Genomic DNA, 25688 nt, shown 5'->3' with positions numbered 1-25688 from the left:
TGCTTTCTCAATTTCTCTCTCTCTCTCTCTGTCCCTCTCTGGTCAAACTGAAATAAATAAATAAATAAATAAATAAATAAATAAATAAATAAATAAAGTTAAATAAAATATTTTTTTTAAAAAAGAAGGAAAACAATTGGAGATTTGAGGAAGACTCTTCAGGTGAGATGGCACTGCGATATAGGCAGAGCTTTGATAGCCAGAATGGAGCAGACCCTCAGATTCCTATCATTTTGGAGTTTGAAGTAAAACTTGTTTTTGTATCAGAAGAACATTATACTTAGAAAAATGCTTGGACAAGGGGCCAGCATGGGGAGTGGTGGTTAAGGTGTTGGATTCCCACATGGATGGCCAACCATGACTATGGTTCTAATGCAGACCTGGCGGCTTGAAAATCAGGTGAGGTGCTTGTGCTTACATGCCCAAAATACCAAGAGGAGAATGGAGGAGAAGGAATTGTGGTGTGGCCATCCCCCTGAGGGGTGATTTCTCATGTTCTCTCTCTCTGTCTTGCCCAATGAACACACACAGCCTAAGGCAAAACCCTAAAAAAAAAAAAAGTTGGGTGAAAAAGGCAAGAAACTGTACGTTTTAGTGCTCTACTTCTTAGCCCAGTATTTCTTTCATTTTTATTTGTATTTATAATTATTATAATAGGGACTAGCAGTTGGCTTAATTGTTATGTCACCAAACTCCAAAGTAGTCGACCTCCATTTGAGTCCCAGATCTATCAGCTTAAAACTCATGCCAGGCAGGGGCCAGCAGGTGGCGTGGTGGTTAAGGGCACTGGATTCCCACATGGCTGACCATGGTTTGTGTCTCGGACCTGGTAGCTTGCTTTCTCGCTTTCCTTTTCTCTCTCTCTCTTGCTCTGTCCCTCTCTGGTCAAATTCAAATAAATAAATATTCAAATAAATAAAGTTAAATTAAAATAACTTATGCCAGGTGTATGTGCACGCATGCCCAAAATCTCCAAAGGGACACTAGAGAAGGGATTGTGGCGTGACCATTCTCCTGGGGGGGGGGGTGATTTCTTGCTTTCTGTCTCTCTGTCTCTATGGAGAGGGCACATGCCCTATATCAAAAAATCTCTCTAAATAATAAAAAAAAAATTGGCACCAGTAGACGGCATAATGGCTATGTCACTGGACTCCCACGGACTCGACTGAAGTACTGGACCTGGTGGCTTAAAACTCATGCCGGACGTGTGCATGCATGCATGCCCAAAATCCCAAGAGGAGAATGGAAGAGAAGGGTGATTTCTTGCTTTCTGTCTCTCTGGTGAGGGTATACACCCTATAGCTCAAAAAAAAAAAAAAAAAAAAAAAAAAGAAGTAAAACAGGTTTTCCACAGGTCTTCTCAGAGCCTTTAAAATGGTAATACTGGACTGACCGATGGCCTGGGGGTTAAGGCGGCTGGATCTCTCAGTGCTGACCTTGCAGTTTGAGTCCTAAGCCCGGTGTCTTGGAAAACACACTGGATATACGTATGTGCATGTCCAGAATCCTGACAGCAGGCAAAGATGGAAGAGAAGGGATTGTGGCAGAACCATTCCTCATGGGAGGTGTTTTCTTGCTTTCCCTCTCTCTATATCTCTCTGGTGAGCACATGAACTCTGGCAATTTTTCTTTTCTTTTCTTTTCTTTTTTTTTTTTGAGAGGTTTTTGCACTCGCCAGAAAGACAGAGACATAGAGACAGAAAGTGGAAATTATCCCCCCCCCAAGGGGGGTGGCTACGCCGCAATCCCTGCTCCTCCATTCTCCTCTCGGGATCTTGGGCACGCACGCACACGTGCCCGGCGTGAGTTTAAGCCACCAGGTCCGGGACTCGAACCATGGTCAGCTACATGGGAGTCCAGCGACATAGCCATTATGCCAACTGCTGGTCCTATTTAGCTTTATTTTTAAAGTGTATTTATTTCTTCCCTGAAAACCTCAACACTCCTTCTATCCCCTAGTCTCAGCCAGCCAGGATAATAGGCATGTGTGAGTGTCTGGTGTGTACAGGGAGACCTCGGGATGCAAACCTTGAACCTTCCCATAAAGCTTCACCATGGAGTGTTGTGTTACTGCTGTACCACTCCAGTTGACTTTGTTTTTTGACATAGGGCACATACACTTGCTGCAGAGACAAAATGTGAGGCACCCCTGTGTTTGGGGGTGGTGGATGGTCACACTGTAATTCCTTCTCCTCCATTCTCCTCTAGGAATTTTGGGTGTTTTTAAAAAAGGACTTATTTTATTTTAACATTATTTATTTATTTATTTTTAAAAATTTCGACCAGACAGGGACAGGGTAAGAGAGAGCGATAGAAAAGCCAGCAGATGGCATGGTGATTAAGGGCACTGGACTCCCACATGGCTGATAACGGTTCAAGTCCTGGACCTGATGGCTTGGCTTCTCTCTCTCTCTCTCTCACTCACTCACTCGTTCACTCCGTCCCTCCCTGGTCAAATTAAAATAAATAAAGTTAAATAAAATAATTTTTAAAAATAGAGAGAGAGATAGAGAGGGAAGGTGAGAAAGTGAGCTACTAGGTCCGGGAGTTCAACCATGGTCGGCCATGTGGGAGTCCAGCACCCTTAACTACCACACCAACTGCTGGCCTGGGATTTTTGGGCATGTCTACACATGTGCCCAGGATATTTCTCAAGCTGCTGGGTCCAGAATGTAAACAGTTCAGTTGGCCATGTGGGATCCAGCTGCCTTAACCACCGAGCCACAGGCTGGCTCCAGCTGTTTTTATTTTTTTTTTTCCCAGCGTTTTAACCACCTGCTGGCCACAAGCTTTCGATCCTCTTGCATTCACTTCCCCAAGTTGCTGTGATTATAGGTGCATGCCATTACACTCAGCCTTTGGGTTGGGCTGGGTCTCCCATGGGTCCCAGCCTGTGGAGCATGGTCTTAGCAGCATATATCATTAGAGCTGGTCTTGAACAAGTTCTTAAACCTTATCAAGTCTTGGTTATCTTAAGTATAAAATGGGGAAAATAATATATACCCGATGGATTGATATAAAGATGAAATGAATTGTGATATGAAAATCACTCAGGATGGGGCTGGCAGGTGGCATGGTGGTTAAGGACGTTGGACTCCCACATGGCCGCCCAAGCTTAAGTCCCGGATCTGGGGGTTTGCTTTTTCACTTTCTCTCTCTCTCTCTCTCACTCTCGCTCTTGCTCTCTCACTTTGTCACTCTTTGGTCAAATTATAAATAAATAAAGTTAAATGAAATAATTCTTTAAAAAAATCGCTCAACACAATGTCAGGCACTTACTGTAGGAATTAGAGACACGTAGCTATCATTATTGCAGACTTTCTAAAGCATTTGAGTTTAAAAAGGGGTTGTTGTGGGGTCAGCAGATGGTGTGGTGGTTAAGGGTGCTGGACTCGCACATAGCTGACCATGGTTCGGGTCTCAGACCTGGCGGCTCTCTTTCTCACTTTCCCTTTCTCTCTGTCTCACTCGGCCTCTTTCTGCTCAAATTAAAATAAATAAATAAAGTTAGATAAATTAACTTTTTGGAAGAAAAAAAAAGGTTGTTGTTTTGACTAAGGGCACTAATTACCCACTGTGGGATCTGAGGCCAGAAAAGCATCATTACCTGAGAAAGTAACTTCCTCATGAAGCAAGAAATTGCAGAAGCTCTTTCTGAGTATAGGACAGGATTCCACTGGACACTGGGCAGAGAGGATTTGCGTTCCCAACTGAGAATCTTTTGTCTGTGGGTGAGTAGCATATGACAAAAACTAACAATTGTGTGATCAGCTAGAACTAAATTTAATCACCGTACCACAGAAAGGCACTTAACTTCCTGCTTCTAAAATACTCAATGTATGGGGCTGGCAGGTGGCATGGTGGTTAAGGGCACTGGACTCCCACATGGCCAACAGCATTCGAGTCCTGAACCTGGCAGCTTGCTTTCTCACTTTCCTTCTCTCTCTGTCTCTCACTCTGTCTCTTTTTGTTCAAATTAAAATAAATAAATAAAGTTAAATAATTCTTTAAAATAAAGTAAAATACTCAATGAATGAAGAAAACTTATGCTCTAATCCCAATGTCTCTGACATGAAATGTTCTGGAAACTTTACTGATTCATAGTTGTGATTCTTGGAACCATCACTTTAGATTGTTCAGAATTTTCAAATAACTTTTTCATACTTCATTTATTTAAACATCCCAGAATAGCTGCCTGAGGTATAAGTTTGATGATCTGGGAAACTATTTATAGCAGGATGAGTCCTCTCTGTGACTGATGTTAGTTAGGTTTTATTTTGAGAAGAACAAATCATTAAAAAGATTGATAGGGCTGGTGGTATTTCAGACTGAAAGCCGTGCCAAACAGGGCGGCATGAAGCTGGAACAGGAAAAGATACAAATGCACTTCCTTTTCTGTTTAGCTACAGTACCAGGCTGGGGAGACCTTCCAAGAGAAGGAAGACAGAGTCAGCCACCCGATATAGAGATCTTTCAGTTAAATAGGACACTTCAGCCTATGTGTCTTTCTGTTTGCCCCGTGCTTAAACACTCAGACAAACAGATGGAGACAGGACTCTGTCATAATTAAGATTGATATCGTCTTCAGTGTTATCAGTATTCCCCATGGGCAAGAGAAAAAGAGTTTAAGAGGACAGAAGGTTAAGGTCAGCATAACTTCCTTTTTCAAGCTATTAAAAATTGTGATGGGTGCGCCAGGCGCGTGTGTGTGCGTGCCCAAGATCCCGAGAGGAGAATGGAGGAGAAGGGATTGCGGCGTGGCCATCCCCTCTGGGGGGTGATTTCTCACTTTCTATCTCTCTGTCTCTGTCTGTCTGGCGAGTGCATGCGCCCTATAGCAAAAAAAACCTCTCCAAAAAAAAAAGAAAAAAAAATGTGATGGGTGGACTGAGAGGTGGCATGGAGGTTAAGGTGTTGGACATTCTTACATGGCTGACCAGGGTTCAACTCCTGGACCTGGTGGCTTGCTTTCTCACTTTCTCTCTCTTTCTCACTTTCTCTCTCTGTGTCTTGTTGGTCAAATTAAAATAAATGAATGAATAAATAAAATTAAATAATTCTCTTTAAAAAAATTGTGATGGGACTGGCAGGTGGCATGGTGGTAAGGGTGATGGACAACCACATGGTTGACCATGGTTCAGGTCCTGGACCTGGTAGCTTGCTTTCTCACTTTCCTGCTCTCTCTCTCTTTCTCTTTCTCTTGCTAGTCAAATTGAAATATAATTTTAATAATAAATAAAGTTAAATGATTCTTTTTTCTTAAAGAATTATTTTTTTAACTTTATTCATTTTATTTATTTAGTTTAATTTTTTTCTTTTCTTTTTTTTTTGGAGAAGTTTTTGCTATAGGGCACATGCACTTGCCAGACAGACAGAGAGAGACAGAGAGACAGAAAACGAGAAATCACCCCCCAGGGGGGATGTCCACGCCGCAATCCCTTCTCCTCCATTCTCCTCTCGGGATCTTGGGCACACATGCACACGCACCTTGCGTGAGTTTTAAGCCACCAGGTCCAGGACTCAAACTGCAGTCGACTACATGGGAGTCCAGCGACATAGCCTTTACGCTAACTGCTGGTCCCTTAATTAGTTTAATTTGACCAGAGAGGGACAGAGTGAGAGAGAGACGGAAAGTGAGAAAGCAAGCTGCCAGGTCCAGGACTCGAACCGCAATTGGCTATGTGGGAGTCCAGAGCCAACCACCATGCCACCTGCCAGCCCCCAATAAATGTTTTATTAAAAAAACTGTGGTATTGAGCCAGCAGGTTGTGTAGTGGGTTAAGGGGCTGGACTATCACATGGCTTACTACAGTTTAAATCTTGGACCTGGAAGGTTGAAAAATCACACTGTGGGTACAGCAGATAGTGTAATGATTACGCCGCTGGGCTCCCACGTAGTCAACTGTGGTTCAAGTTCTGGATCCAGTGGATTAAAACTCACGCCAGGAGCATGTGTGTGAGTTCCCACAATCCACAGAGGAGAATGGAGAAGGGATTGTGGCATGGCCATCCCCTCAGGAGGTGCTTTCTCCCTTTCTGTCTCTGTCTCTCCCACAAGCACATACGTACTTGAGCAAAACTCTCTAAAAAACAAGAAAAATCACACTGGGTTCTTGTGTGTGCATGCCCAGAATCTTTAGAGGAACTGAAAGACTGTAATATGGCCATCCCCACTGGGGGATGAGGGTGATTTCTCACATTCCTTCTCTTTGTCTATGGTGAGTGCACTCTAAGGCAAAAACTTAAAAAAAAAAAATTGTGGTAAAATATGCATAACACGTAATTTATCATTTTAATCATTTTAGGTATATAAATCATTGAGTACATGCACTTTGCTGTGCAAGCAACACCACCCTCTAGCTCCAGGACTTTCTCAGCATCACAAACTGAAACACTATATCCTTTAAGCAATGATTTTCTAGTCTATGCTACTAAAAACTCTTATTGGGACCAGCAGTTAGCGTAATGGCTGTGTCGCTGAACTCCCATGTAGATGCCAACTGCAGTTTGAGTCCCAGATCTGGTGGCTTAAACTCACACTGGATGTGTGTGCGTGCATGCCCAAGATTCTGAGAGGAGAATGGAGAAGGGATTGTGGCGTGGCGTAGTGTGGCGTGGTGTGGCCAGGGGTGGGGTGGGGGTAGGTGATTTCTCGCTTTCTATCTCTTTGTCTCTGTCTTTATGGTGCTCACACACGCCCTATAGCAAAAAGCTCTTATTAACTGCTTCCTCACTTTCTGGCCTGTTCTAGGCATCTCATGGAAGTAGAGCCATACAGGGGGTGGCAGTTGGTGTGGTGGTTAAGGGCGTTGGACTCCCACATGGCCGACTGTGGTTTAAGTCGTGGACCTGGTGGCTTGCTTTCTCACTTTCTCTCTCTCTGTCCCTCTCTGGTCGAATTCAAATAAATAAATAAAATAAAATTAAATCATTAAAAAAAAGTAGAGCCATACAAAAATTGTCCATTGTTTGGCTTCTTTCACTTAGCATATTTTCAAGGTTCATCTATCTTGTGGCATGTATCAGAATTTCATTCCTTTTATAGGGTTGCATATTATTCTATCATATGTATAAGTCCAATATCCTTCGATCGAAAATCTGAAACTTCTTGAATACCCATATGATGTCATAAAAGTCTACACCTGTCCTCGTGTGATGAGTCACAGTCAAGATGCTACATACAAATACAAAATGCTACAAAAGTACAGATATAGGGACCAGCAGTTAGCATAATGGCTATGTCGCTGGACTCCCATGTTCGAGTCCCAGCCTTGGTGGCTTAAACTCACGGCTCCCCTCTGGGGGGTGATTTCTCATTTTCTATCTCTCTGTCTTTCTCTGTCTGTCTGGCAAGCGCACTTGCCCTATAGTAAAAACCTCTCCAAAAAAAAAAAAAGTACAGATATAAAAATGTTTTATAAAATCACCTTAAAAAAATAAAATCACCTTCAGGCTTTGTATAAGCTGTATATGAGATATGAATTAATTTCATGTTTAAATTAATTTCATCCCCAAGATAGCTCATTATGTATATGCAAATGTTACCAGAAGAATGTATGCACTGGGCCTAATCACTCATTACAAAATTCATCAATTTCTTTCTTTCTTTTAAAAAGAATTATTCATTTAACTTTATTTATTCATTCATTTATTTATTTTTTAAAATTTGACTAGAGAGAGAGAGAGAGAGAGAGAGAAAGTGAGAAAGCAAGTCACCAGATCTGAGTCTCGAACCATGGTCAGTCATGTGGGAGTGTCCAGCACCTTAACCACCATCCCACCCATTGGTCCCAAAATATGTCATTTTCTGAGACAAAGGAAGTTTGCTTAAGAAAGACTTTATGAAACCGGGCAAGAAACCCCTACGTATTTTCTAGGGTTTCTGAAATATAAAGTCCATTTGCATTGTAAGGAGTAAGTCTTCAGACTTTGGTTATGATAATGACCAACATGGACCATGAGTGAGGGCCATTTGACCTCTAAAACTCTTGCTTAAAGGAAAGAAGATTTTCATTTCAATGTGTAAGATGTTTTGTAGACTGGAAACTGCTGGTTGTGAGCTCTCCTTGCTTTGTGCTTCATCACACCATGTGCCTATGGCTTAGTTTTATAGCGCTTGGGCAAGCGAACCTGATTTGAGTTCGGTAACATTTATTATGGAAGATATCAATCGGGGGAACAATGAAGTCCAAGACTTTTTTTTTTTTTTCGTTATTTGTTTACAGAGCATGTGCCCTTGCTGGAGAGAGACGAGGGTGGGAGAGACTGAGAAAGAACCCCTCATAAGGGATGCCCATATCACAATCCCTTCTCCTCCATTCTCCTCTTGGGTTTTTGAACACACACCCAGCATGTCTCTCAAACTGGGTATGGGACTTGAACCCTGTAGACGGCCATGACTACAATCTTTATATTTTATGACTGTGTCTTGCAAACATCGAGCAGACAAGGCTCTCACAACACGGGCACTACAAGACCATAATCACAGCATGTAGACAGAACTGACTAGTAGCAGGAAGAGCACGAGCTCATTGTGTAGACTGCCTGGGATCCTGCTATTTCTTTTCCTTTCCTTGGTAGGTATAATATTTAAGACTAAACACAGAAAACTTACTTTTACCATTTACTTTTCAGGATCCAGTATCAGAAATATTCCAAAATCTCTAGAAGTCAAAAACATCTGGTGTCCCAAGCATTTTGGACAAGGATTTATCAATCTGTATGTACCAAAAACTCACCCTGTCAACAGACATTTGTGTTGTTTCCACCTTTGGCAACTGTGAAGTATCATAACATTCTGCTGCCTTTTCTAATAGGCTATTCTTTTCCGCCTTCACTCCTTTTACCAGTTTACCCTTCTACAGATAGCACCTGGTACTTGTCTTTGACAAAGACAGCAACAGGTTTGGATTAGGTAAATTGTGAGAACAGTGTGGTAATTTACAATTTTAAAGGCAAACAACCTGGACTTTGGCATTGCTGCTAGAGACTGTCGTGCCCCATTTTTTTTTTTTTTTTTTGGGAGGGTTTTTCTCTTAGGGGGTTTTTCGGAGAGGTTTTCGCTATAGGGTGCGTGCATTCCAGACAGAGAGAGACATAGAGAAAGAAAGCGAGAAATCATCCCCCAGGGGGGATGGTCACGCCGCAATCCCTTCTCCTCCATTCTCCTCTTGGGATCTTGGGCACGCACACACACGCGCCTGGCGTGTTTTAAGCCACCGGTCCGGGACGCGAACCGGTTGACTACGTGGGAGTTCAGCGACAGCCATTACGCTAACTGCTGGTTCCCGAGACTGTTGTCCCTTTTGAGACAGCAGAAAATGCATATTTGGCTCATTTAAAGGGAAGCAGAGTCAGGGAAATTATCCTTTTTTTTGTTCATTAACTTTTTTAAAGAAAGAATGATCTAATTTCATTTATCTTTTTTCATTTTGAGACATTTTTGCAATACGGTTCATGTGCTTGCTGGAGAGACAGACAGAAAGCAAGATGGCGATGCCACAATCCCTTCTCTTCTGGGCTCCTTTCAGGATCTTGGTACACAAGCACATTTACCAGGTGTTGAAGATTATTTTTAAATACTTATTTATATTTTTTTGAGAGGTTTTTGCTATAGAGCACATGTGCTTGCTGGAAAGACAGAGACAGAGAGACAGAAAGTGAGAAATCGTCCCCCAGGTGGATGGCCATGCTGCAATCCCTTCTCCTCTAGGGATTTTGGGCGTGCGCACACACGTACTCAGCATGAGTTTAAGCCACCAGGTCCCGGACTCAAGCCTGGGTCGACTACCTGGGAGTCCAGCGACACAGCCATTACACCAACTTCTGGTCCCAGATGTTTAGTTTTTAAGCCGCTGCCTCATCCTGGAGCTCATGTGATTTACAGCGAATTAAAAGAAAATAAAATTAATGATTCTTAAAAAAAAAAACCAAACCAAACCATTAGTTTCCTATGTCTATCGTTTGTCTGAATAGACCTTCCAGGCTAGGCAGTATCTCTGTGCCATATCTATGGATTCAGCTCCAGGCCTAGCAAGTGCTTGGGATGTCGTTGGCACTAGGAGGCTTAAATCCCGCAGGCCCTCAATCTGATCTGAGCACGAGTGGCTTAGAGAATGGCTCGACATAAAAAAAAAAAGCCGCTGTGATTGGGGCTGGGTTCTTCCCTCCGTTAATGGGATGCTATCTTTGACGTTGAGAGTCGGACTAAAGTCCTGCTAAGGGCCAAAGCGCCTCGACGGCGCCCCTCTCCTACTAGCCAGTCTCCCTGTACAGCCGCAAAGAGAGCCCAGCGAAATTTGAAGATTAGCTCTCCTCCTTTTGGGACAGGAGAAAGTAGAGCCGAGCAGATCCTGCCACCGGAAGTTTCTTTGCAATAAAGAAAACAGGCGGAAGTAGGCCCACGGCCTTCCTCAGTACACTGCGTCCAGCCGGCGGCCTACTTCTGGAAGGGGAGGTGCTCGAGGGCTCTCTGCAGCTGAAGAGCGCCGCAGCGGCGAGTTCAGTGCGCACGCTCAGTGGGTCAGCTCCACTTCCCGACCACCCGTCCGCCGTCCAATCCCTTTTCAGGTATTTGTGCCAGGACGTGACGTACACTGCTTACGTACTGGGGGCGGGACTTGAGGAGGAAAAGCGTCTGAGCCGGACTATCGCGAGAACATTCCGTTCTTTTGCAGTTCTCGCGCTGCAGCTCTGGTCTAGTCGCAACGAGATCTTTCGAGATCTTCTCCGCCCCCGCTACCGGCGTCCATCCGCGGCCGCTGAGCCGGAGCCGGCCTTAGCGGCGCCCTAGGCTGCGGTCCCCTTCCGAGGACCTAGGCGTTCTCGGGGACACCCGCACATTCTCCGGTAGACCGGGTCCCGGGGCCCACGCGGCCTGCTCTCTGCGCGCCAGCCCCGCCGGGGTCCGTGTCCTGTCTCGGCGGCCGGACCCGGGCCCGAGCTTCAGCACTAGCCGGCGCCATGTCGGTGGTGGGCATAGACCTGGGCTTCCAGAGCTGCTACGTCGCCGTAGCCCGCGCCGGCGGCATCGAGACGATTGCTAACGAGTATAGCGACCGCTGCACGCCGTAAGTGCGGGCCGAGCCAGCCGCGTGCTCCGGGAAGGGGAGGTAGCGCTTGCCTCAGCGTGCGACCCCCCGCGCCTGGGGAGCGCGGGCTAGGGAGTCACCTTCCTTCGGAGCCGAGGACCCTGTGGGCGACTAGTGGTCGCGACCCTCTGTGAACGTGGGTCTTCGTCGGACACGAGGTTTTTCCCCGGTGGCGGGTTGGCCGAGCGAATAGTCGGACCGGTGGAGGGCACGGAGAGAACTGGAGGGAAGGCCAGCCTGGGAAGTAGGATGGACAGAGCTTTCTACTGGAGGGTGGAGACTAGGTCCAGGCTATCCTGCGGGTTCTTGAGCCCAACACGGAGCTGGGAGATTTGCACATATATCAGGCGCTTATAAGTTAGTTAAATTAAATGGGTCCTGGCGATTGCCGGGCGCGAGACGATGTAGCGGTCAGAGTCCCACGTGAGTGGGGGCGGGGTGGTGTCCGGAAAAGGAGTTTGAGCACCGGAGATCCGGGGTCCATGTCAAGATTGGATTTGTCGTGAAAGGGGTTTAATAAAGTAGGTTCTCCCTTGATATTTATGCATTCACTTTCGTTTTTCTTATCGTTATGGAATATTGAACCACGATGGGCCATTCATATGCATCTCTCTCTCACTAGCAGGGTGTTGGCTGCAATTACTAATGAATGACTCAGGGGGCTCTTTGACTTTCATTACTGGAGGGCCTGTGTAGTAAGCTATAGAATCAGTAAAAACACATTTTTCAGAGCAAAATGGTGACTTACCCAGATACAGCCTCTTTCCTTGGTCACATTTCCATTGTCTTCTTGGTCAAAATCTTTTAAGAAGCTTCGTGTTATTTGCCAGATTCTCTGTAGCCACTTAGGCTCACAGATTTTTTTTTTTTTTTTTTTTTTTAGGTTTTTGCTATAGGGCACTTGCACTCTCCAGACAGATAGGGTGTGTGTGTGTGTAATCACGTCCCCAGCAATCTAATTGTCTCCATTCTCATCTGGGGATCTTGTGTGCGCTTTTACACACCCAGTGTGGTTTTCAGGCCACCTGATCAGGACTAGAACTTGGAGTCGGCATTATGGGATTCATGACCATAACCTTCGCACCACTTGCTGGCCCCTCGATGCTCTTAGTTCTTTACATGGATTTTTTTCCCCCTAAATAATTATGTATTAAATTTATTGGGACCAGCAGGTGGCATGGCGGTTAAGGGCGCTGGATTCCCACATGGCTGACCATGGTTCAAGTGCCAGACATGGTGGCTTGCTTTCTCATTCCCTCTCTTGCTGTCTCTCTCACTCTTTTCTGGTCATATTTAAATAAATAAATGAAGTTAAATAATTCTTAAATTTTTTTAAAATTTTAATTAGCTATAGGGTTTGTGCGTTCACCAGAGAAAGAGAGATAGAAAGAGAGCGCACGCGCGCGTGCAATGAAGTCACCTGGTCTGGGACTTGAACCGCTGTTGGCCATGTGGGAGTCCAGTGCCTTAACCGTGCCATCTGCTTGCCTCAAGGCTCTCAGTTCCGAGACTCATTTTCATTCTTAAATTTGTCAGACTTAAGGTTTCTAGCTAAACTAGACTTCAACTGTTCTTCTCTGCCATTTTAGACCTACCCCAAGTGCTTCCTCTGAAAACTTAACCCTGAAATGGTACTTAGATGTACCGTTCCTGAGTTTGTTTGTAGCTTTCTTGACAACTTTACAGTGATATAATGAACATACACAGTTAACTCATAGGAAGGGTACAGTTCTATGGTTTTTAGTGCAGTCACAAAACAGTGTCATCATCAGCACAATTGTAGCACATTTTTATCACCCAGAAACACTCTGTACCCATTAGTGCTCAAATCCCATTATCTCCTAGTGTGTATAGTTTTCAACAATGGATTTTAAATTCTTACTTGTGTTTCCAAGGAAGTGTATTAGGTACTGTGAATTTTTTTTAACGAATTGTTTAACTTTGTTTATTTTAATTTGACCAGAGAGGGACAGAGAGGGGGGGGTAAAGTGATAAAGCAAACTTTCAGGTCCTGGACTCAAACCGTGGTTGTCCATGTGGGAGTCCAGTGCCTTTAACCAATCTGCTACCTGCTGGGTGGTGGGCGCTTAAAAAAAAATTATTAAATTTTATTTATTCATTGACTTATTTTTTTAAAAATTATTTATTGAATTTTATTTATTTGTTCATTTGTTTTAACTTGACCAGAGAGAGACAGAGAGTGAGAAAGCAAGCTGCCAGGTCCGGGACTCAAACTGGTCAGCCATGTGGGAGTGTCCAGCACCTTAACCACCACGCCACCTGCTGGTCCCATTTATTGACTTATTTTAATTTGATCAGAGAGAGAGAGAGAGAGAGAGAGAGAGAGAGAGAGAGGGAGAGAGGGAGAGAGGAAGAGGAAGAGTGAGAAAGCAAGTCACCAGGTCAGCACCTTAACCACCACGCCACCTGCTGGTCCCATTTATTGACTTATTTTAATTTGATCAGAGAGAGAGAGAGAGAGAGAGAGAGAGGGAGGGAGAGAGAGGGAGAGAGAGGGAGGGAGAGAGGAAGAGGGAGAGAGGAAGAGGAAGAGTGAGAAAGCAAGCCACCAGGTCTGGGACTTGAACTGCGGTCAGCCATGCGGGAGTGTCCAGCACCTTAACCACGACACCACCTACTGGTCCCCTCGCCACTGTTTTTTAAAACATGGAAGTTTGTTTTTAGGTAGTAGCATACATTCCTGTTTGATGTTTTAATCTCCTCTGGGTTCCAGTTTACTTTATCTTGCAAAGATAGCTCCCCAAGGAATTAAAAAGAACAGAGCACTACATTATTCATTTAGCTGCTGGGTTCTTTCTTGCCTAGAGTTTAGCACACTTTAGCTCCAAAAGAGACTTGGAAAGGGAATCCCAGATACTGGGAACAGTGTTCTTGTCCAGTACCCTCTTTCCCCCCCATTCTTCTCTTTTCTTGCTGACCAGATTGACAGGGAAAAAGCACCCCCTAACTGGGCACGATCACTCTGCAGTCCCTTCTCCACCTCTCCATCCTGTTGGGATTTTGGGCATGCACAGTCTCAAGCCTGTTGTGTTTCTTTTAATTTTTATCTATTTAAAGATTTTTTTGAGAGGAGAGGTTTTTACTATAGGGTGTGTGCGCTCACCAGAAAAAGAGAGACAGACAGAAATCACCCCCTAGTGTGGATGGTCACATCGCAGTCCCTTCTCCATTGTCCTCTCGGGATCTTGGGCACACACGTGCTCACACCCGGTGTGAGTTTTAAGTCACCGGTCCAGGACTTGAACATGTGGTTGACTACTTGGGTGTTTAGTGACATAGCCATTATGCCTGCTGCTGGTCCCGAGCCCGTCGTGTTTTTTAAGTGACCAGGCCTGGGATCTGAATTACTTTCAGTCTTGTGGGATATGGCTCCCTTAACCACTAGGTCATGAAGCTGACCTTTTTACTTTTAGATTATTTTATGTTCCTGTTTCTATTTTAGACAAACAGTAGAGCAGCTTTACCATAAGTTGCATTATTTGAAACTGAATTGGTTCAGATAAAAAATAATTTAATCTTCCGTTGGCAGTTACATTTGCCTCAGTGTCAAAGTGATAGGTAACCACGTACACTATGTAGTTGTGAAAATATCATTTAAATAATTTTTCTTGTTTTCTATGTGCATTTTTTTTAAAAAAAGATTTATTTAGTTCCATTTGTTATTATTTTTTAGTTTGACCAGATGGAGACAGAAAGGAAAAGCGAGAAAGCAAGCCACCAGGTCAGGGACTTGAACCATGGTTGGCCATGTGAGAATCCAGCACCCTTATCCACCGCAGCACCTTTCTATCCCCCACATGCATATTTTAAAGAACTAATTTATTTTTTAAGGAGTTATTTATTTAATTCCACTCATTATTATTTTTTAATGTGATCAGAGAAAGAGAGAGAAAGAGGGAACGTGAGAGTGAGAAAGCAAGCCACCAGGTCCCGGCCTCAAACCATGGTTGGCCATGTGGGAATCCAGCGCCTTTAACCACCATGCCACTTGCTGGTCCCTATTTAACTTTATTTTAATTTGACCAGAGAGGAACAGCGCAAGCGTGAGAGAGGGAAACTGAGGAAGCAAGCCCCCAGGTCCAGCAGTCGGCCATGTGGGGAGTCCGGCGCTCTTAACCATGCCCCTGTTTTCTATATATTTTCCTTTATGCTCTCCATTAATTTATAAGAACAGCATATGTTCAAGTAATTTCTGAACTGTGATTTTGATTAACTTAGATCTCTAGTTAAGAGTCCTGACCCAGGTAGAAAATAGGAACGGAAAGTTTGACTTCTGCAGAGGTTATGGAAGAACCTATTCATAGGTGCACAAAGACTGGGATGTGGGTTTGTTTTAATGTGGGAGTGGAGATGAGGTGTTAGAGGACTGGCTGTGGTGGAAGCACCTCATTTCAAGTAGAGGGTGTAAGAAGGTATTCAGAGTTTGAAGAGCTAAGACCCTTGCCTTTCCAAATTTAGGCTGCCTTCAGGGGAGAGCCTCCTATCTGGCAGTCCTTGTGCTAAGCGCTAGAGGTAGTGTGGTAAGAGATGAGCCAGGGCCTGCCATCATGGACATGGCTAGTGGAAAAACACAGATGCTAAATTAAGTATGTAATTCCTAACTGGGGTCAGGGACAAGGTGGAAGAGTACAGAATGAGATGGGATGAGACAGGGGGACCTACATTAAATTAATGAATAGATTTGAGGGTGGAGCTGGAAGGTGTTTTGAAAGAATTGTCATTTGACCCGGAGAACAAGGAGTTTACCCTAGAGATCAGGGTGAGTCTGAGGAAGGTCTGTTCCAGGCAGAAGGAACCTGTGGAAAGACCTGAGGCAAGAAGAGCTTGGCACACTGGGCAGTTGAGGAGAAGCTGGCAACTCTTGGGTCCCTTGAGAGAATGGTGTTCAACAGGGCACATTAGTCAGGAAGCAGGGTCTTAGAACTCATGATAGGGATTTTTATTTAGGTGCAGCAGGAAGTGATTCAACTTATATTAAGTGTGTTGAAAGTTTTTTGATCATAGCCTTTGGAATAAGGTGGTAAACTTTTTTTTTGGGGGGGGGGGGGTTTTTGCTTATGGGTATTTGGCTTTCCAAAGTGAGAGATCACTCCCCCAGGGGGGATGGCCATCCTGCAATCCCTCCTCCTCCATTCTCCTCTTAAGATCTTGGGCATGCATGCACACGTGCCTGGTGTGAATTTAAGCCACAGGGTTTGGGTCTCGAACTGCTGTTGACTACATGGGAGTCCAGTGACATAACCATTATGCTAACTGCTGGTCCCGGACGTAAACCTATTTCTGTATTTAGTGAGCTATTGCAATAAAAAGGGTACAGATGTATTTAAAGCCTCCTTGGCTAAAAATGCTATTGGACTGGGGCCAGCAGGTGGCATGTTGATTAAGGGCTCTGGACTTCCACGTGGCCCACCACGGTTCGAGTCTCAGACCTGGCGGCTTGCTTTCTCACTTTCTCTCCCTCTCTTATTCTATCCCTCTCTGGTCAAATTAAAAAATAAAGTTAAATAAAGTAATTCTTAAAAAAAATGTTAGTGGACTGCCAAACATTACAGAAGTAATTTGCCATACTTTTCAAAGTGAAAAATTTGTAGCCTTAGAAATGAACTACGTCAGAAAATAATGCTGTGGATGACTTGATTATCTCTTGTCCATGAAAATAACAGTATAATCAAAAGATATATTGCCATTTTGAAGAGATGAAATGAGTAAGTGTCCTTGAGAAAGCAAAAGGTGAAAGGTATGTGCAGATTTTGGCTAACTGATTAAATTTTATCCCTTATTTGTGTGTGCAGAAGTATTCTTCCCTGAGGTGACCGTCTTTGCTTGTTGTGTATTTCTTGAGTGAAACAGCAGGGTGACTTGGCTCCTTTGGATGAAAACAGTAAACTTGATTTGTTACCTAGAACTTCAAACTGCTTACACTACTCCTCATTAGTTGTAATCATAGCTCATTTGTCTTAATTGTAGAGGGTATGAAAGTAGCTTCTTAGAATCATTTAAAAACTAAAATATCTTGTATACAAAATTGGTAGAAGTAATCTACAGGATATGTCATTACATTCCAAATTGGGTTTCCTAAATTAAAGACAATTTTTTAAAAGAATTATTTAATTTAACTTATATATATTTATTTGTTTGACAAGAGGAGCAAAGTGAGTGTGTGTGTGTGTGTGTGTGTGTGTGTGAGAGAGAGAGAGAGAGAGAGAGAGAGAGAGAAAGCAAGCCACTAGGTCCAGGACTTGAACTATGGTCTGCCATGTGGGAGTCCAGCAGCCTTAACCACCATGCTACCTACTGGCCCCCAAAATAATTTCTGACATAACACAATACTTGTTTGAAAACAAGTATTAAAGTAGAAAGCAAGTTTCCCCTCTATGAATACTCTATGTACTGTGCATCCTTTCATATATTTTTCTTTTTTTTTCATTGCCAGGGAGGGGGGAAGAAGAGAGCAAGAGAGAAAAAGCTCACCCCACACTACCACGGGGTGTGGTCACCGTGCAGTCCTTTATTTTCTGGTTTTGGGCACGCATGCATGCGCATCCGGCATGGTTTTCCAGTTGCTGGGGCCATGAGAAGGCAGTGTGGGATCTAGCTCCCTTAACCATTGGTTCAGCCCTTCATATCTTTTTCTTCTACAAATATACACATAGAATGTGTGTGTGTTTGATTGTACCATATTTTGTAACTTGTTTTCTTTTACCTTTTAGACATCTTCCAAAGTAAAATATGAATTTCCCTCCTTAAATTTGTAATATTGCTTATTATGGCTAGAACACTTCTTTTAAAAAAAAATAAGTTTTTGCTATAGGGTGGGTGTGCTTGCCAGAGAGAGAGAGAGAGAGAGAGAGAGAGAGAGAGAAGAGATGAGACAGAGACAGACAGAAAGTGAGAAGTAAACCCCCCGGGGGAGTATGGACACATGGCAGCCCTTCTCCCATCTCCTCTTGGGTTTTTGAGCATGTACGCACACACCTGGCATGAGTTTTAAGCCACTGGGTCTGGGACTCAAATCGCGGTGGACTACGTGGGAGTCCAGGAAGTAACCATTATACCATTTGCTGGTCCCTGTAACATGTTCTCTTTAAAAAAAAAAATAATTATTTCATTCATTTATTCATTCTTTCATAATTTGACTAGAGAGTGACAGCAAACCGCTAGGTTCAGGACTTGAACCATGTTCAGCCATGTGGTTGTGTCCAGCCCCTTAGCCACCACGCCATCTGCTGGTCCCAACACATTTTCTTAAAAGTTCTTAGTTTTTGCAGTTACAAAGCAGTTTTTTAACAAGTACTCTAGTACATTTATGTTTATGTTTTAATGTTTTTATTTTTGTTGGATTGATTTCCAGGAGAGAATTAATAGGGCAAAGGATGTATGTGCTTCAAGTTTGTGTATATAGTGCTAGGATGCTTCACAAAAAAAAAATTTTTTTTTGAGAGGTTTTTGCTATAGGGCTATAGGGTGCATGCACTTGCCAGAGAGACAGAAAGCAAGAAATCACCCCCCCCCAGGGGGGACGGCCACGCCGCAGTCCCTTCTCCATTCTCCTCTTGGGATCCTGGGCACGTGTGCACATGCACCTGGCGTGAGTTTAAGCCACCCGGTCCGGGACTTGGACCGCGGTTGGCTACGTGGGAGTTCAGCGCCATAGCCATTACACTAACTGCTGGTCCCAGGTAGCCGACCGCGGTCGAGTTCCGGGTCCCGGACCCAGTGGCTTAAACTCACACCCGGTGCGTCCCGAGAGGAGAATGGAGGAAAAGGGATTGCAGCGTGGCCATCCTCCTGGGGGGGGGGTGTGATTTCTTGCTTTCTGTCTCTCTGGTGAGCACACGTGCCCTATAGCAAAAACCTCTCCAAAAAAAAAAAAAATAAAATAAAGGGATTGATATGTACTAGATTAGACCAGCAGGTGGCGTAATGGTTATGTCACTGGACTCTCAAGGAGTCCACTTTTGTTTGTGTCTGGGACCCTGTAGCTTTAAAAAGCTCATGCTGGGTGGCCGACAGGTGGTGTGGTGGTTAAGGGTGGTGGACTCTCACATGGCTGACTGTGGTTCGAGTCCCACACCTGGTGGCTTGGTTTCTCACTTTCCCTCTCTCTTTCTCACTCTGTTCCTCTCCGATCAAATTTTAAAACAAGTAAATAAATAAAGTTAAATGAAATGATTCTTTAAAATGTAAAAGCTCATGCCAGGCGTGTGTGTGTGTGTGTGTGTGTGTGTGTGTGTGTGTATCCCTGCCAAAATCCTGAGAGGAGAATGGAGGAGAAGGGATTGTGGCATTGCCATCCCCCCCCGGGGGATAACTCACTTTCTGTCTCTCTCTGTCTCTGGTGACCACTCACTCCCTATAGCAAAAATCACTCTTAAAAAGATTTATACTACGAACGTGAGTACTTTCCCTCCCTTATTGGAGGTTATGAGGATTACAGTGACTTAAAACTGTAATTGATACATTTTTTATTCAAAATAGTATGTTCGCATTGCATGAGGGAGAACCTTCTAACTTCTCAGAACTTTGGTGAGCATACCTTTCTCCTTAATGCTTATAATAATGCCCAGCATATAGTAAATCCTGGCAGAAATGTTGCCTAATGTTGCCGTAATTATTTGTATTTTAGATTAATGCTCTTTATTGCTGGATGAGATATTAGGACAGTAAAATGAAATTATGGAAGTTTGCATTTTGGGTGCTACAATTTAATGTGCAAAAAGCTTGGGGCCGGGGGCTGGCAGGAGGCGTGGTGGTTAAGAACACTGGACTGCCACATGGCGGACTACGTACAGTTCTAGTCCCAGACCTGGCAGCCTGCTTTCTCACTTTCCCTGTATTTGATAGTCTAATTAGTATTGTGAGGTCTGTGAAATGCTCATTTGCCTCTATTGTTTAAGGAACTGAATTAGAGCAACAGGTGTCTTAGCTCTGCAGATGCTTATAAATGTGAAACTACCTTCTAAGGCTCTGTGTCTCTTCCAGCTGTTCAGATATCCTATCAGAATGTGCGTAAATATGTGGTCAGTTGTATCTTTTACCCAGGAAAGTGAGAACAATGCTATTCTCTGACTACAAAAGGATACCATTTCTAGGATTTAAAGATTAGAACAGAGGGATCTTGGGAAACAGCAGCTAGTGTAATGGCTATGTCGTTGGACTTCCATGTAGTCAACTGCGGTTCAAGTCCTGGACCTGGCGGCTTAAACTCATGCCAGGCACGTGTGCATGCGTGCCCAAGATCCCGAGAGGAGAATGGAGGAGAAGGGATTGCGGCGTGGCCATCCCCCTGGGGAGTGATTTCTTGCTTTCTGTCTCTGTCTTTCTGGTGAGTGCACGCACCCTATAGCAAAAACCTCTCCAATAACAAACAAACAAACAAAAACAAACAGAGGGATCTTGAACTTGATTTGAATTAGCTTCCTGTATTGTCAACCTGCAATTTGGAATGGAGTGAAAGCAATACTAGTCAAGCATCAAATATGTGAGTACTTCTTAGAATGGTGTTCCATTGATTTGGCATTGTGTGAAGTGTAGAGAAAATGTAAGATTGAGTTTCCTGCTGTCTAAGGTTAGAAGCAGCTCTAGGTGGAAATATGAATGGTGTAAAGGAATATAACTAGGACGAGTACAATTACAAAGTTAGATGAAGTGCCTCAGTGGGGGCTGGAACGATGGGAAAGACAGGTATGGGACTTGAGCAGGTAGGGCAGGAATACAGGGAAACAACTGGAACAGTCAGTGAAAGTGTATCATGTGAGTTCTTTTGAGTACTCACTGAAGAGAAGGAGACTGGATGGGCTATTTCACATCTATTCTTAAGTGTACTTAGGTGATTTTTTAAAGAGATTTTTGCTCTAGAGCACATGTACTCAGAGAGAGAGAGAGACTGAAAGCGAGAAATCAACCCCTAGAGAGTGCTGGCCACGCCCCAGTTCCTTCTCCATTCTCTCAGGATTTTGGGCGTGCATGCACACACATCTAGCATGTTTTAAACTATCAGGTCTTGGACTCGAACCATGGTGGACTCTGTGGGAGTCCAGTGACGTAACTATTATGCCATCTGCTGGTCCCAGGACTTAGATGATTTAACTGGTTTCCATATGAATATTTACGTAACTGCTAGTAGTCTGCCATCTTTGGGGAGAGTGTTGGGAATTATATACACTCTTTATTTCCTTTATACTTTTTTCTAATTTTCTACAATGAGCTTGCAACATAAAACATTGAACTAGGTTCTTAAGCTGGCCTTAATATTCAACCTAATATTTTGGACTTTCTTCTCATTTAAATATTAGGGCTCTTTGTGTAAGTTTCTAGTTTCCAAACCCTTCTATTTGTACTTGTTTTTAAATTGATGTAATTCAACAAGTTGATTATATTGCTGTTTTTCAGTTGTCTTTTTTTTTTTTTTTAAGTTTGTTTATTCCCATGAGTGAGAGTCAGACAGGCACCTCGACAGGGTCTCATACTATGATCCACATCCAGTTTCAGCCAGTCCTGGATCCTTGGCATGTGTGTACCTGGCATGTTAAGGGAGGTCTCTTGATGCCAGTCTGGAACCTTCTATGTGAGTTGGCCTTACAGTGCATTGTGTTACTGCTGTGCCACCTACTGGTCCCCTCAGTTGTCCTTTTTTTTTTAATGAAAGTAGTAAGACTTTAAAAAACTACTCACAGGGGCCGGCAGGTGGCATGGTGGTTAAGGGCTCTGGACCCTCACATGACTGACCACTGTTGGAGTCTCAGACCTGGCGGCTTGGTTTCTCACTTTCCCTCTCTCTTGCTCTCTTCTCTGGCCCAAATTAAAGTAAATAATGAAATAATAAATAAGTAAATAAATAAAGTTAAAATATTCTACAAAAAGATTACTTACTGGAATTTAGTGGATTTTATTTTTTGTTTATTTTAAAAAATATTACTTTTAATTGTATTTATTATCATTATTCTGAGAGAGGCAGAGAGAGAAAGGGAGAATGAGAAAGCAAGTTGCCAGGTCTGGGGCTCGAGTGGTGTTTGGCCACGGAGTTCAGCAGCTTAACCACCATGCCACCTGTTGACCTGTAGTAGACACTTTAAAAAGGTGAAACATGATGTTCATAACAAACTATGTTGTTCAAAGTTGACTCTTGAATAATATAGGCTTAAACAGTTTGGATCCTGGGTTAGCAGGTGGCATAGAGGTTAAGACTGGACTCCCATGGCTGACTGTGGGTCGTGTCCCTGACCTGGCAGGACTTGAAAGTTAAGCTGGTTGCTTGTGTGTGCATGCCCAAAGTCCCAGGGGGAAAGTGGAGGAGAAAAGATTGGGGCGTGGCCTTTCCCTGAAGGGGTGATTTTTCACCCGCCCCTTCTGCATATGCCCTATGCCAAAAACCTTAAGGAAAAAACTGTGTGGGTCCACTTTTACATGGATCTTTTTAGTAAATACCAGAAAACAAAGTACAGTCCTATAAATGTATTTTTCTTATTTTCTTAACATTATTATTTTTATTATGAAAATTTGCTATAAGGCAGCAGAGACAGAGAAAGAGAGAGGAAGAAGGAAAGTGACAGAGAGGGAAAGTGAGGAACAAGCTGCCAGGTCTGGGACTCAAACTGTTATCTGGTTGACCATGTGGGAGTTGAGAGTGGGAGTCTAGCACCTTAACCACCACCCCACTTGCTGGCCCCAACATTTTCTTTTCTTTGTTGTAAGGATATGGTACTTAATACATATTAATGTGAAATATGTGTTAATGGACTGTTTGTTTATAGTAAGGCTTTTGATCAGTAATAGGCTATTAGTAGTTAAGTTTTTTGAGAGTTAAAAACTTTATGTGGGGCCAGCAGGTGACGGGGCAGTTAAGGTGCCAAACTCAGTTGGAGTTCCAGACCTGTGGCTTGGAATTCATGCTGGGTGCAGGTATATGTGTACTCAAAATCCTGAGAGGAGAATGGAGAAGGCATTCCATTGTGGCCATCCTGCGGGGGAGGGGGGGTGATTTCTCACTTTTACTCTCACTGTTTCTCTGGCAAATGCACAGACCCTATGGCAAAAACCAAACCAAATAAAAACAAAACAAACCCAAAAAGGTCATATGCAGATTTTTTACTGAGTTAGGAGGTGCCCCTGACACGTTGCTCAAGAATTAACTGTGCTCGGTATGTTTTTGTATGAAACTCAGACCATGGTTTCACTGGAATTACAATAATGGCTAATATTTTATTATTTACGATGTGCCAACCTCTGACATAAGCACTTTAAAAGTGGTTCATCATATTTAATCTGCCGTAGGAGTCTCTAAAGGTGCTATAAATTTTCCCAGTTTTAGAGATGAGCAAATGGAATCTCAGAGATTAATAGTAGTCACACAACTGGAAAGCAGAAGGGTTTTGGACAGACCCAAAAGCTGTTTGACTCTAGAGTGTTCCTCTCTTCTTTTTTTTTTTTTAACTGTGCTTGTAAATCAACCAAGTTAATGGACAAATGGAAGAGCAGGGATTTCTTTCTGTAGTGCAGTAGTTGGCTTCCTGCTAACAGACTTTATTAGAATGTAAGAATTATGTCATGATGATGTTATTGATTTTATAAGATGTGGTAAGAAATGCACAAACTTTTCCCACACTGCAAGAGTTATGCCTGATTTGAGGTTTAACTACTATTTTTGTAGTAAAGATTGATGAAGTTCCATTGGTGACATTTGTTTGCTTTGTGAAGTGTGTGTATACATAGACCTAAAATAGGATGAATAACTTGAATTGAGATAAACATTTATTTGGCTCTTTGAGATGTATGAGACATTTCCTACACCTGTTAAGAATTAGGTGTTGGGGCCAGCAGAGGTTGTAGGGGTTATGTCTTTGGACTCCCACACGGCTGACTGTGGTTCAAGTCCCAGACCTGATGACTTGAAAATCATTCTGGATGCCGGTAGGGATTGCAGTGTGGCCACCCCCTTGGGGTGATTTCTCACTTTACTTCTTTCTCTTGTCTCTCTCCTATGCAAGAGCATAAACCCTAAGGGAGAAACTTCTTTAAAACATAAATAAAGATACAAGTGTCAATTTTTTTTTTTTAAGAGAGGTTTTTTGCTGTAGGGCATGTGCACTCGCCAGAGAGAGACAGGGAGACAGAAAGTGAGAAATTCCCCCCCAGGGCGGATGGCCATGCCATAGTCTCTTCTTCATTCTCCTCTCAGGATCCTGGGTACACACACACACACACACACACACACACACACACATGCATGCACATACGCACGCACAGGCTTAGTTTTTTAAGCCTCTGGGCCCAGGATTCAAACCACAGTCAATTATGTAGGTGTCCAGTGCTGTAACCATTACACCATCTACTGGTTTCTATAGGTGTCAATTTTAAAAGTAAAAATATGAACTGACTAAAAGAATATTGTTTGGAGCAGTATTGTCTAATAAAACATTTTGTAATAATGGGTGTCCTATATCTGCATGGTCTGAGACAGTAGCCACAAGCCACATTTGGATATAGAACACTTTAGATGTCATCAGTGGGACAGAAGAACTCAGGTTTTAAATTTTTTTTAAAAGAATTATTTTATTTAACTTTACTTATTTATTTTAATTTGACCAGAGAGGGACTGCGAGACAGACAGACAGACAGAGAGAGAGAGAGAGAGAGAGAGAGAGAGAGAGAGAAAGTGAGCACGCAAACCACCAGATCTGGGACTCAAACCACAGTTGGCCATGTGGGAGTCCAGCGCTCTTAACCACCATGACACCTGCCAGCCCTGAGGTTTTTAATTTTAAATAATTTAAGTAGACTCATGTGGCTAGAGTGTACTTTTTAAGATAGCACACATATGTTTTTTAAAGAATTATTTAACTTTGTTTGTTTATTTTAATTTGACCAGAGAGGAACAGAGTGAGAGAGAGGGAAAGTGAGAAGGCAAACTGCAAGGTCTGAGACTCAAACCAATGTTGGCCATGTGGGAGTATAGCGACCTTAACCACCATGCTGCCTGCCAGTCCCAATAGCACATATCTTTAATATAAGACTTTGTATTATATTAAATACACATGTTACTTCAGGACCTGGGATGCATGTGCACCACCAAAAAGTAGTATCAGTACACAGTATGTACTTTACAGGTAGTATGTGCTGATGCTTTCTATCTAAACTGCTGTTTGGTTTCTCCTCTCCAGTCCCCTAACTCGTTTTAGACCAGATATAGATTGTGACCTTTGTTTTTTTGGAGAGGTTTTTGCTATGGGGCGCGTGCGCTCACCAGACGGACAGAGACAGAAAGCGAGAAATCACCCCCAGGGGGGATGGCCACGCCGCAATCCCTTCTCCATTCTCCACTCGGGATCTTGGGCACGCACACACACGCGCCCGGCGTGAATTTAAGCCACTGGGTCCGAGCCTTGAACTGCGGTTGACTATGTGGGAGTCCAGCGACATAGCCATTACGCTCACTGCTGGTCCCGTGACCTTTGTTTTATTAAACACTTTTAGAACGGGAAACAAGTATGATAGTAATAACTCTACTTAGTTGGTGCTAAGTAGAAATTAAGCCAAGTCCAGTACTTTTTTTTTTTTTTAAAAAAGTATTTATACAAA

General features: G+C 43.3%; 1 protein-coding gene across 2 annotated transcripts in view; it reads left to right on the top strand.

The window, feature by feature from the left end:
* HSPA4 (heat shock protein family A (Hsp70) member 4) overlaps positions 1 to 25688 on the top strand; it is a 74495-nt gene that overhangs the window by 2878 nt on the left and 45929 nt on the right. Inside the window, exon 1 of one of the 2 annotated variants that reach the window (XM_006166864.3) lies at positions 10678 to 11069. The exons of the other annotated variant lie outside the window; for it this stretch is intronic. Within the exon in view, the coding sequence (XP_006166926.1) occupies positions 10963 to 11069 (107 nt within the window). The 5' untranslated portion in view covers positions 10678 to 10962. Of the gene's footprint in view, positions 1 to 10677; positions 11070 to 25688 lie in introns of those variants that run through there. 2 annotated transcript variants of the gene reach the window in all.

Source organism: Tupaia chinensis, unplaced genomic scaffold, assembly GCF_000334495.1.
Source record: "Tupaia chinensis unplaced genomic scaffold, TupChi_1.0 Scaffold144346_1, whole genome shotgun sequence".
Lineage (NCBI taxonomy): Eukaryota > Metazoa > Chordata > Mammalia > Scandentia > Tupaiidae > Tupaia > Tupaia belangeri.
This window is presented reverse-complemented; position numbering and strand designations above follow the sequence as displayed.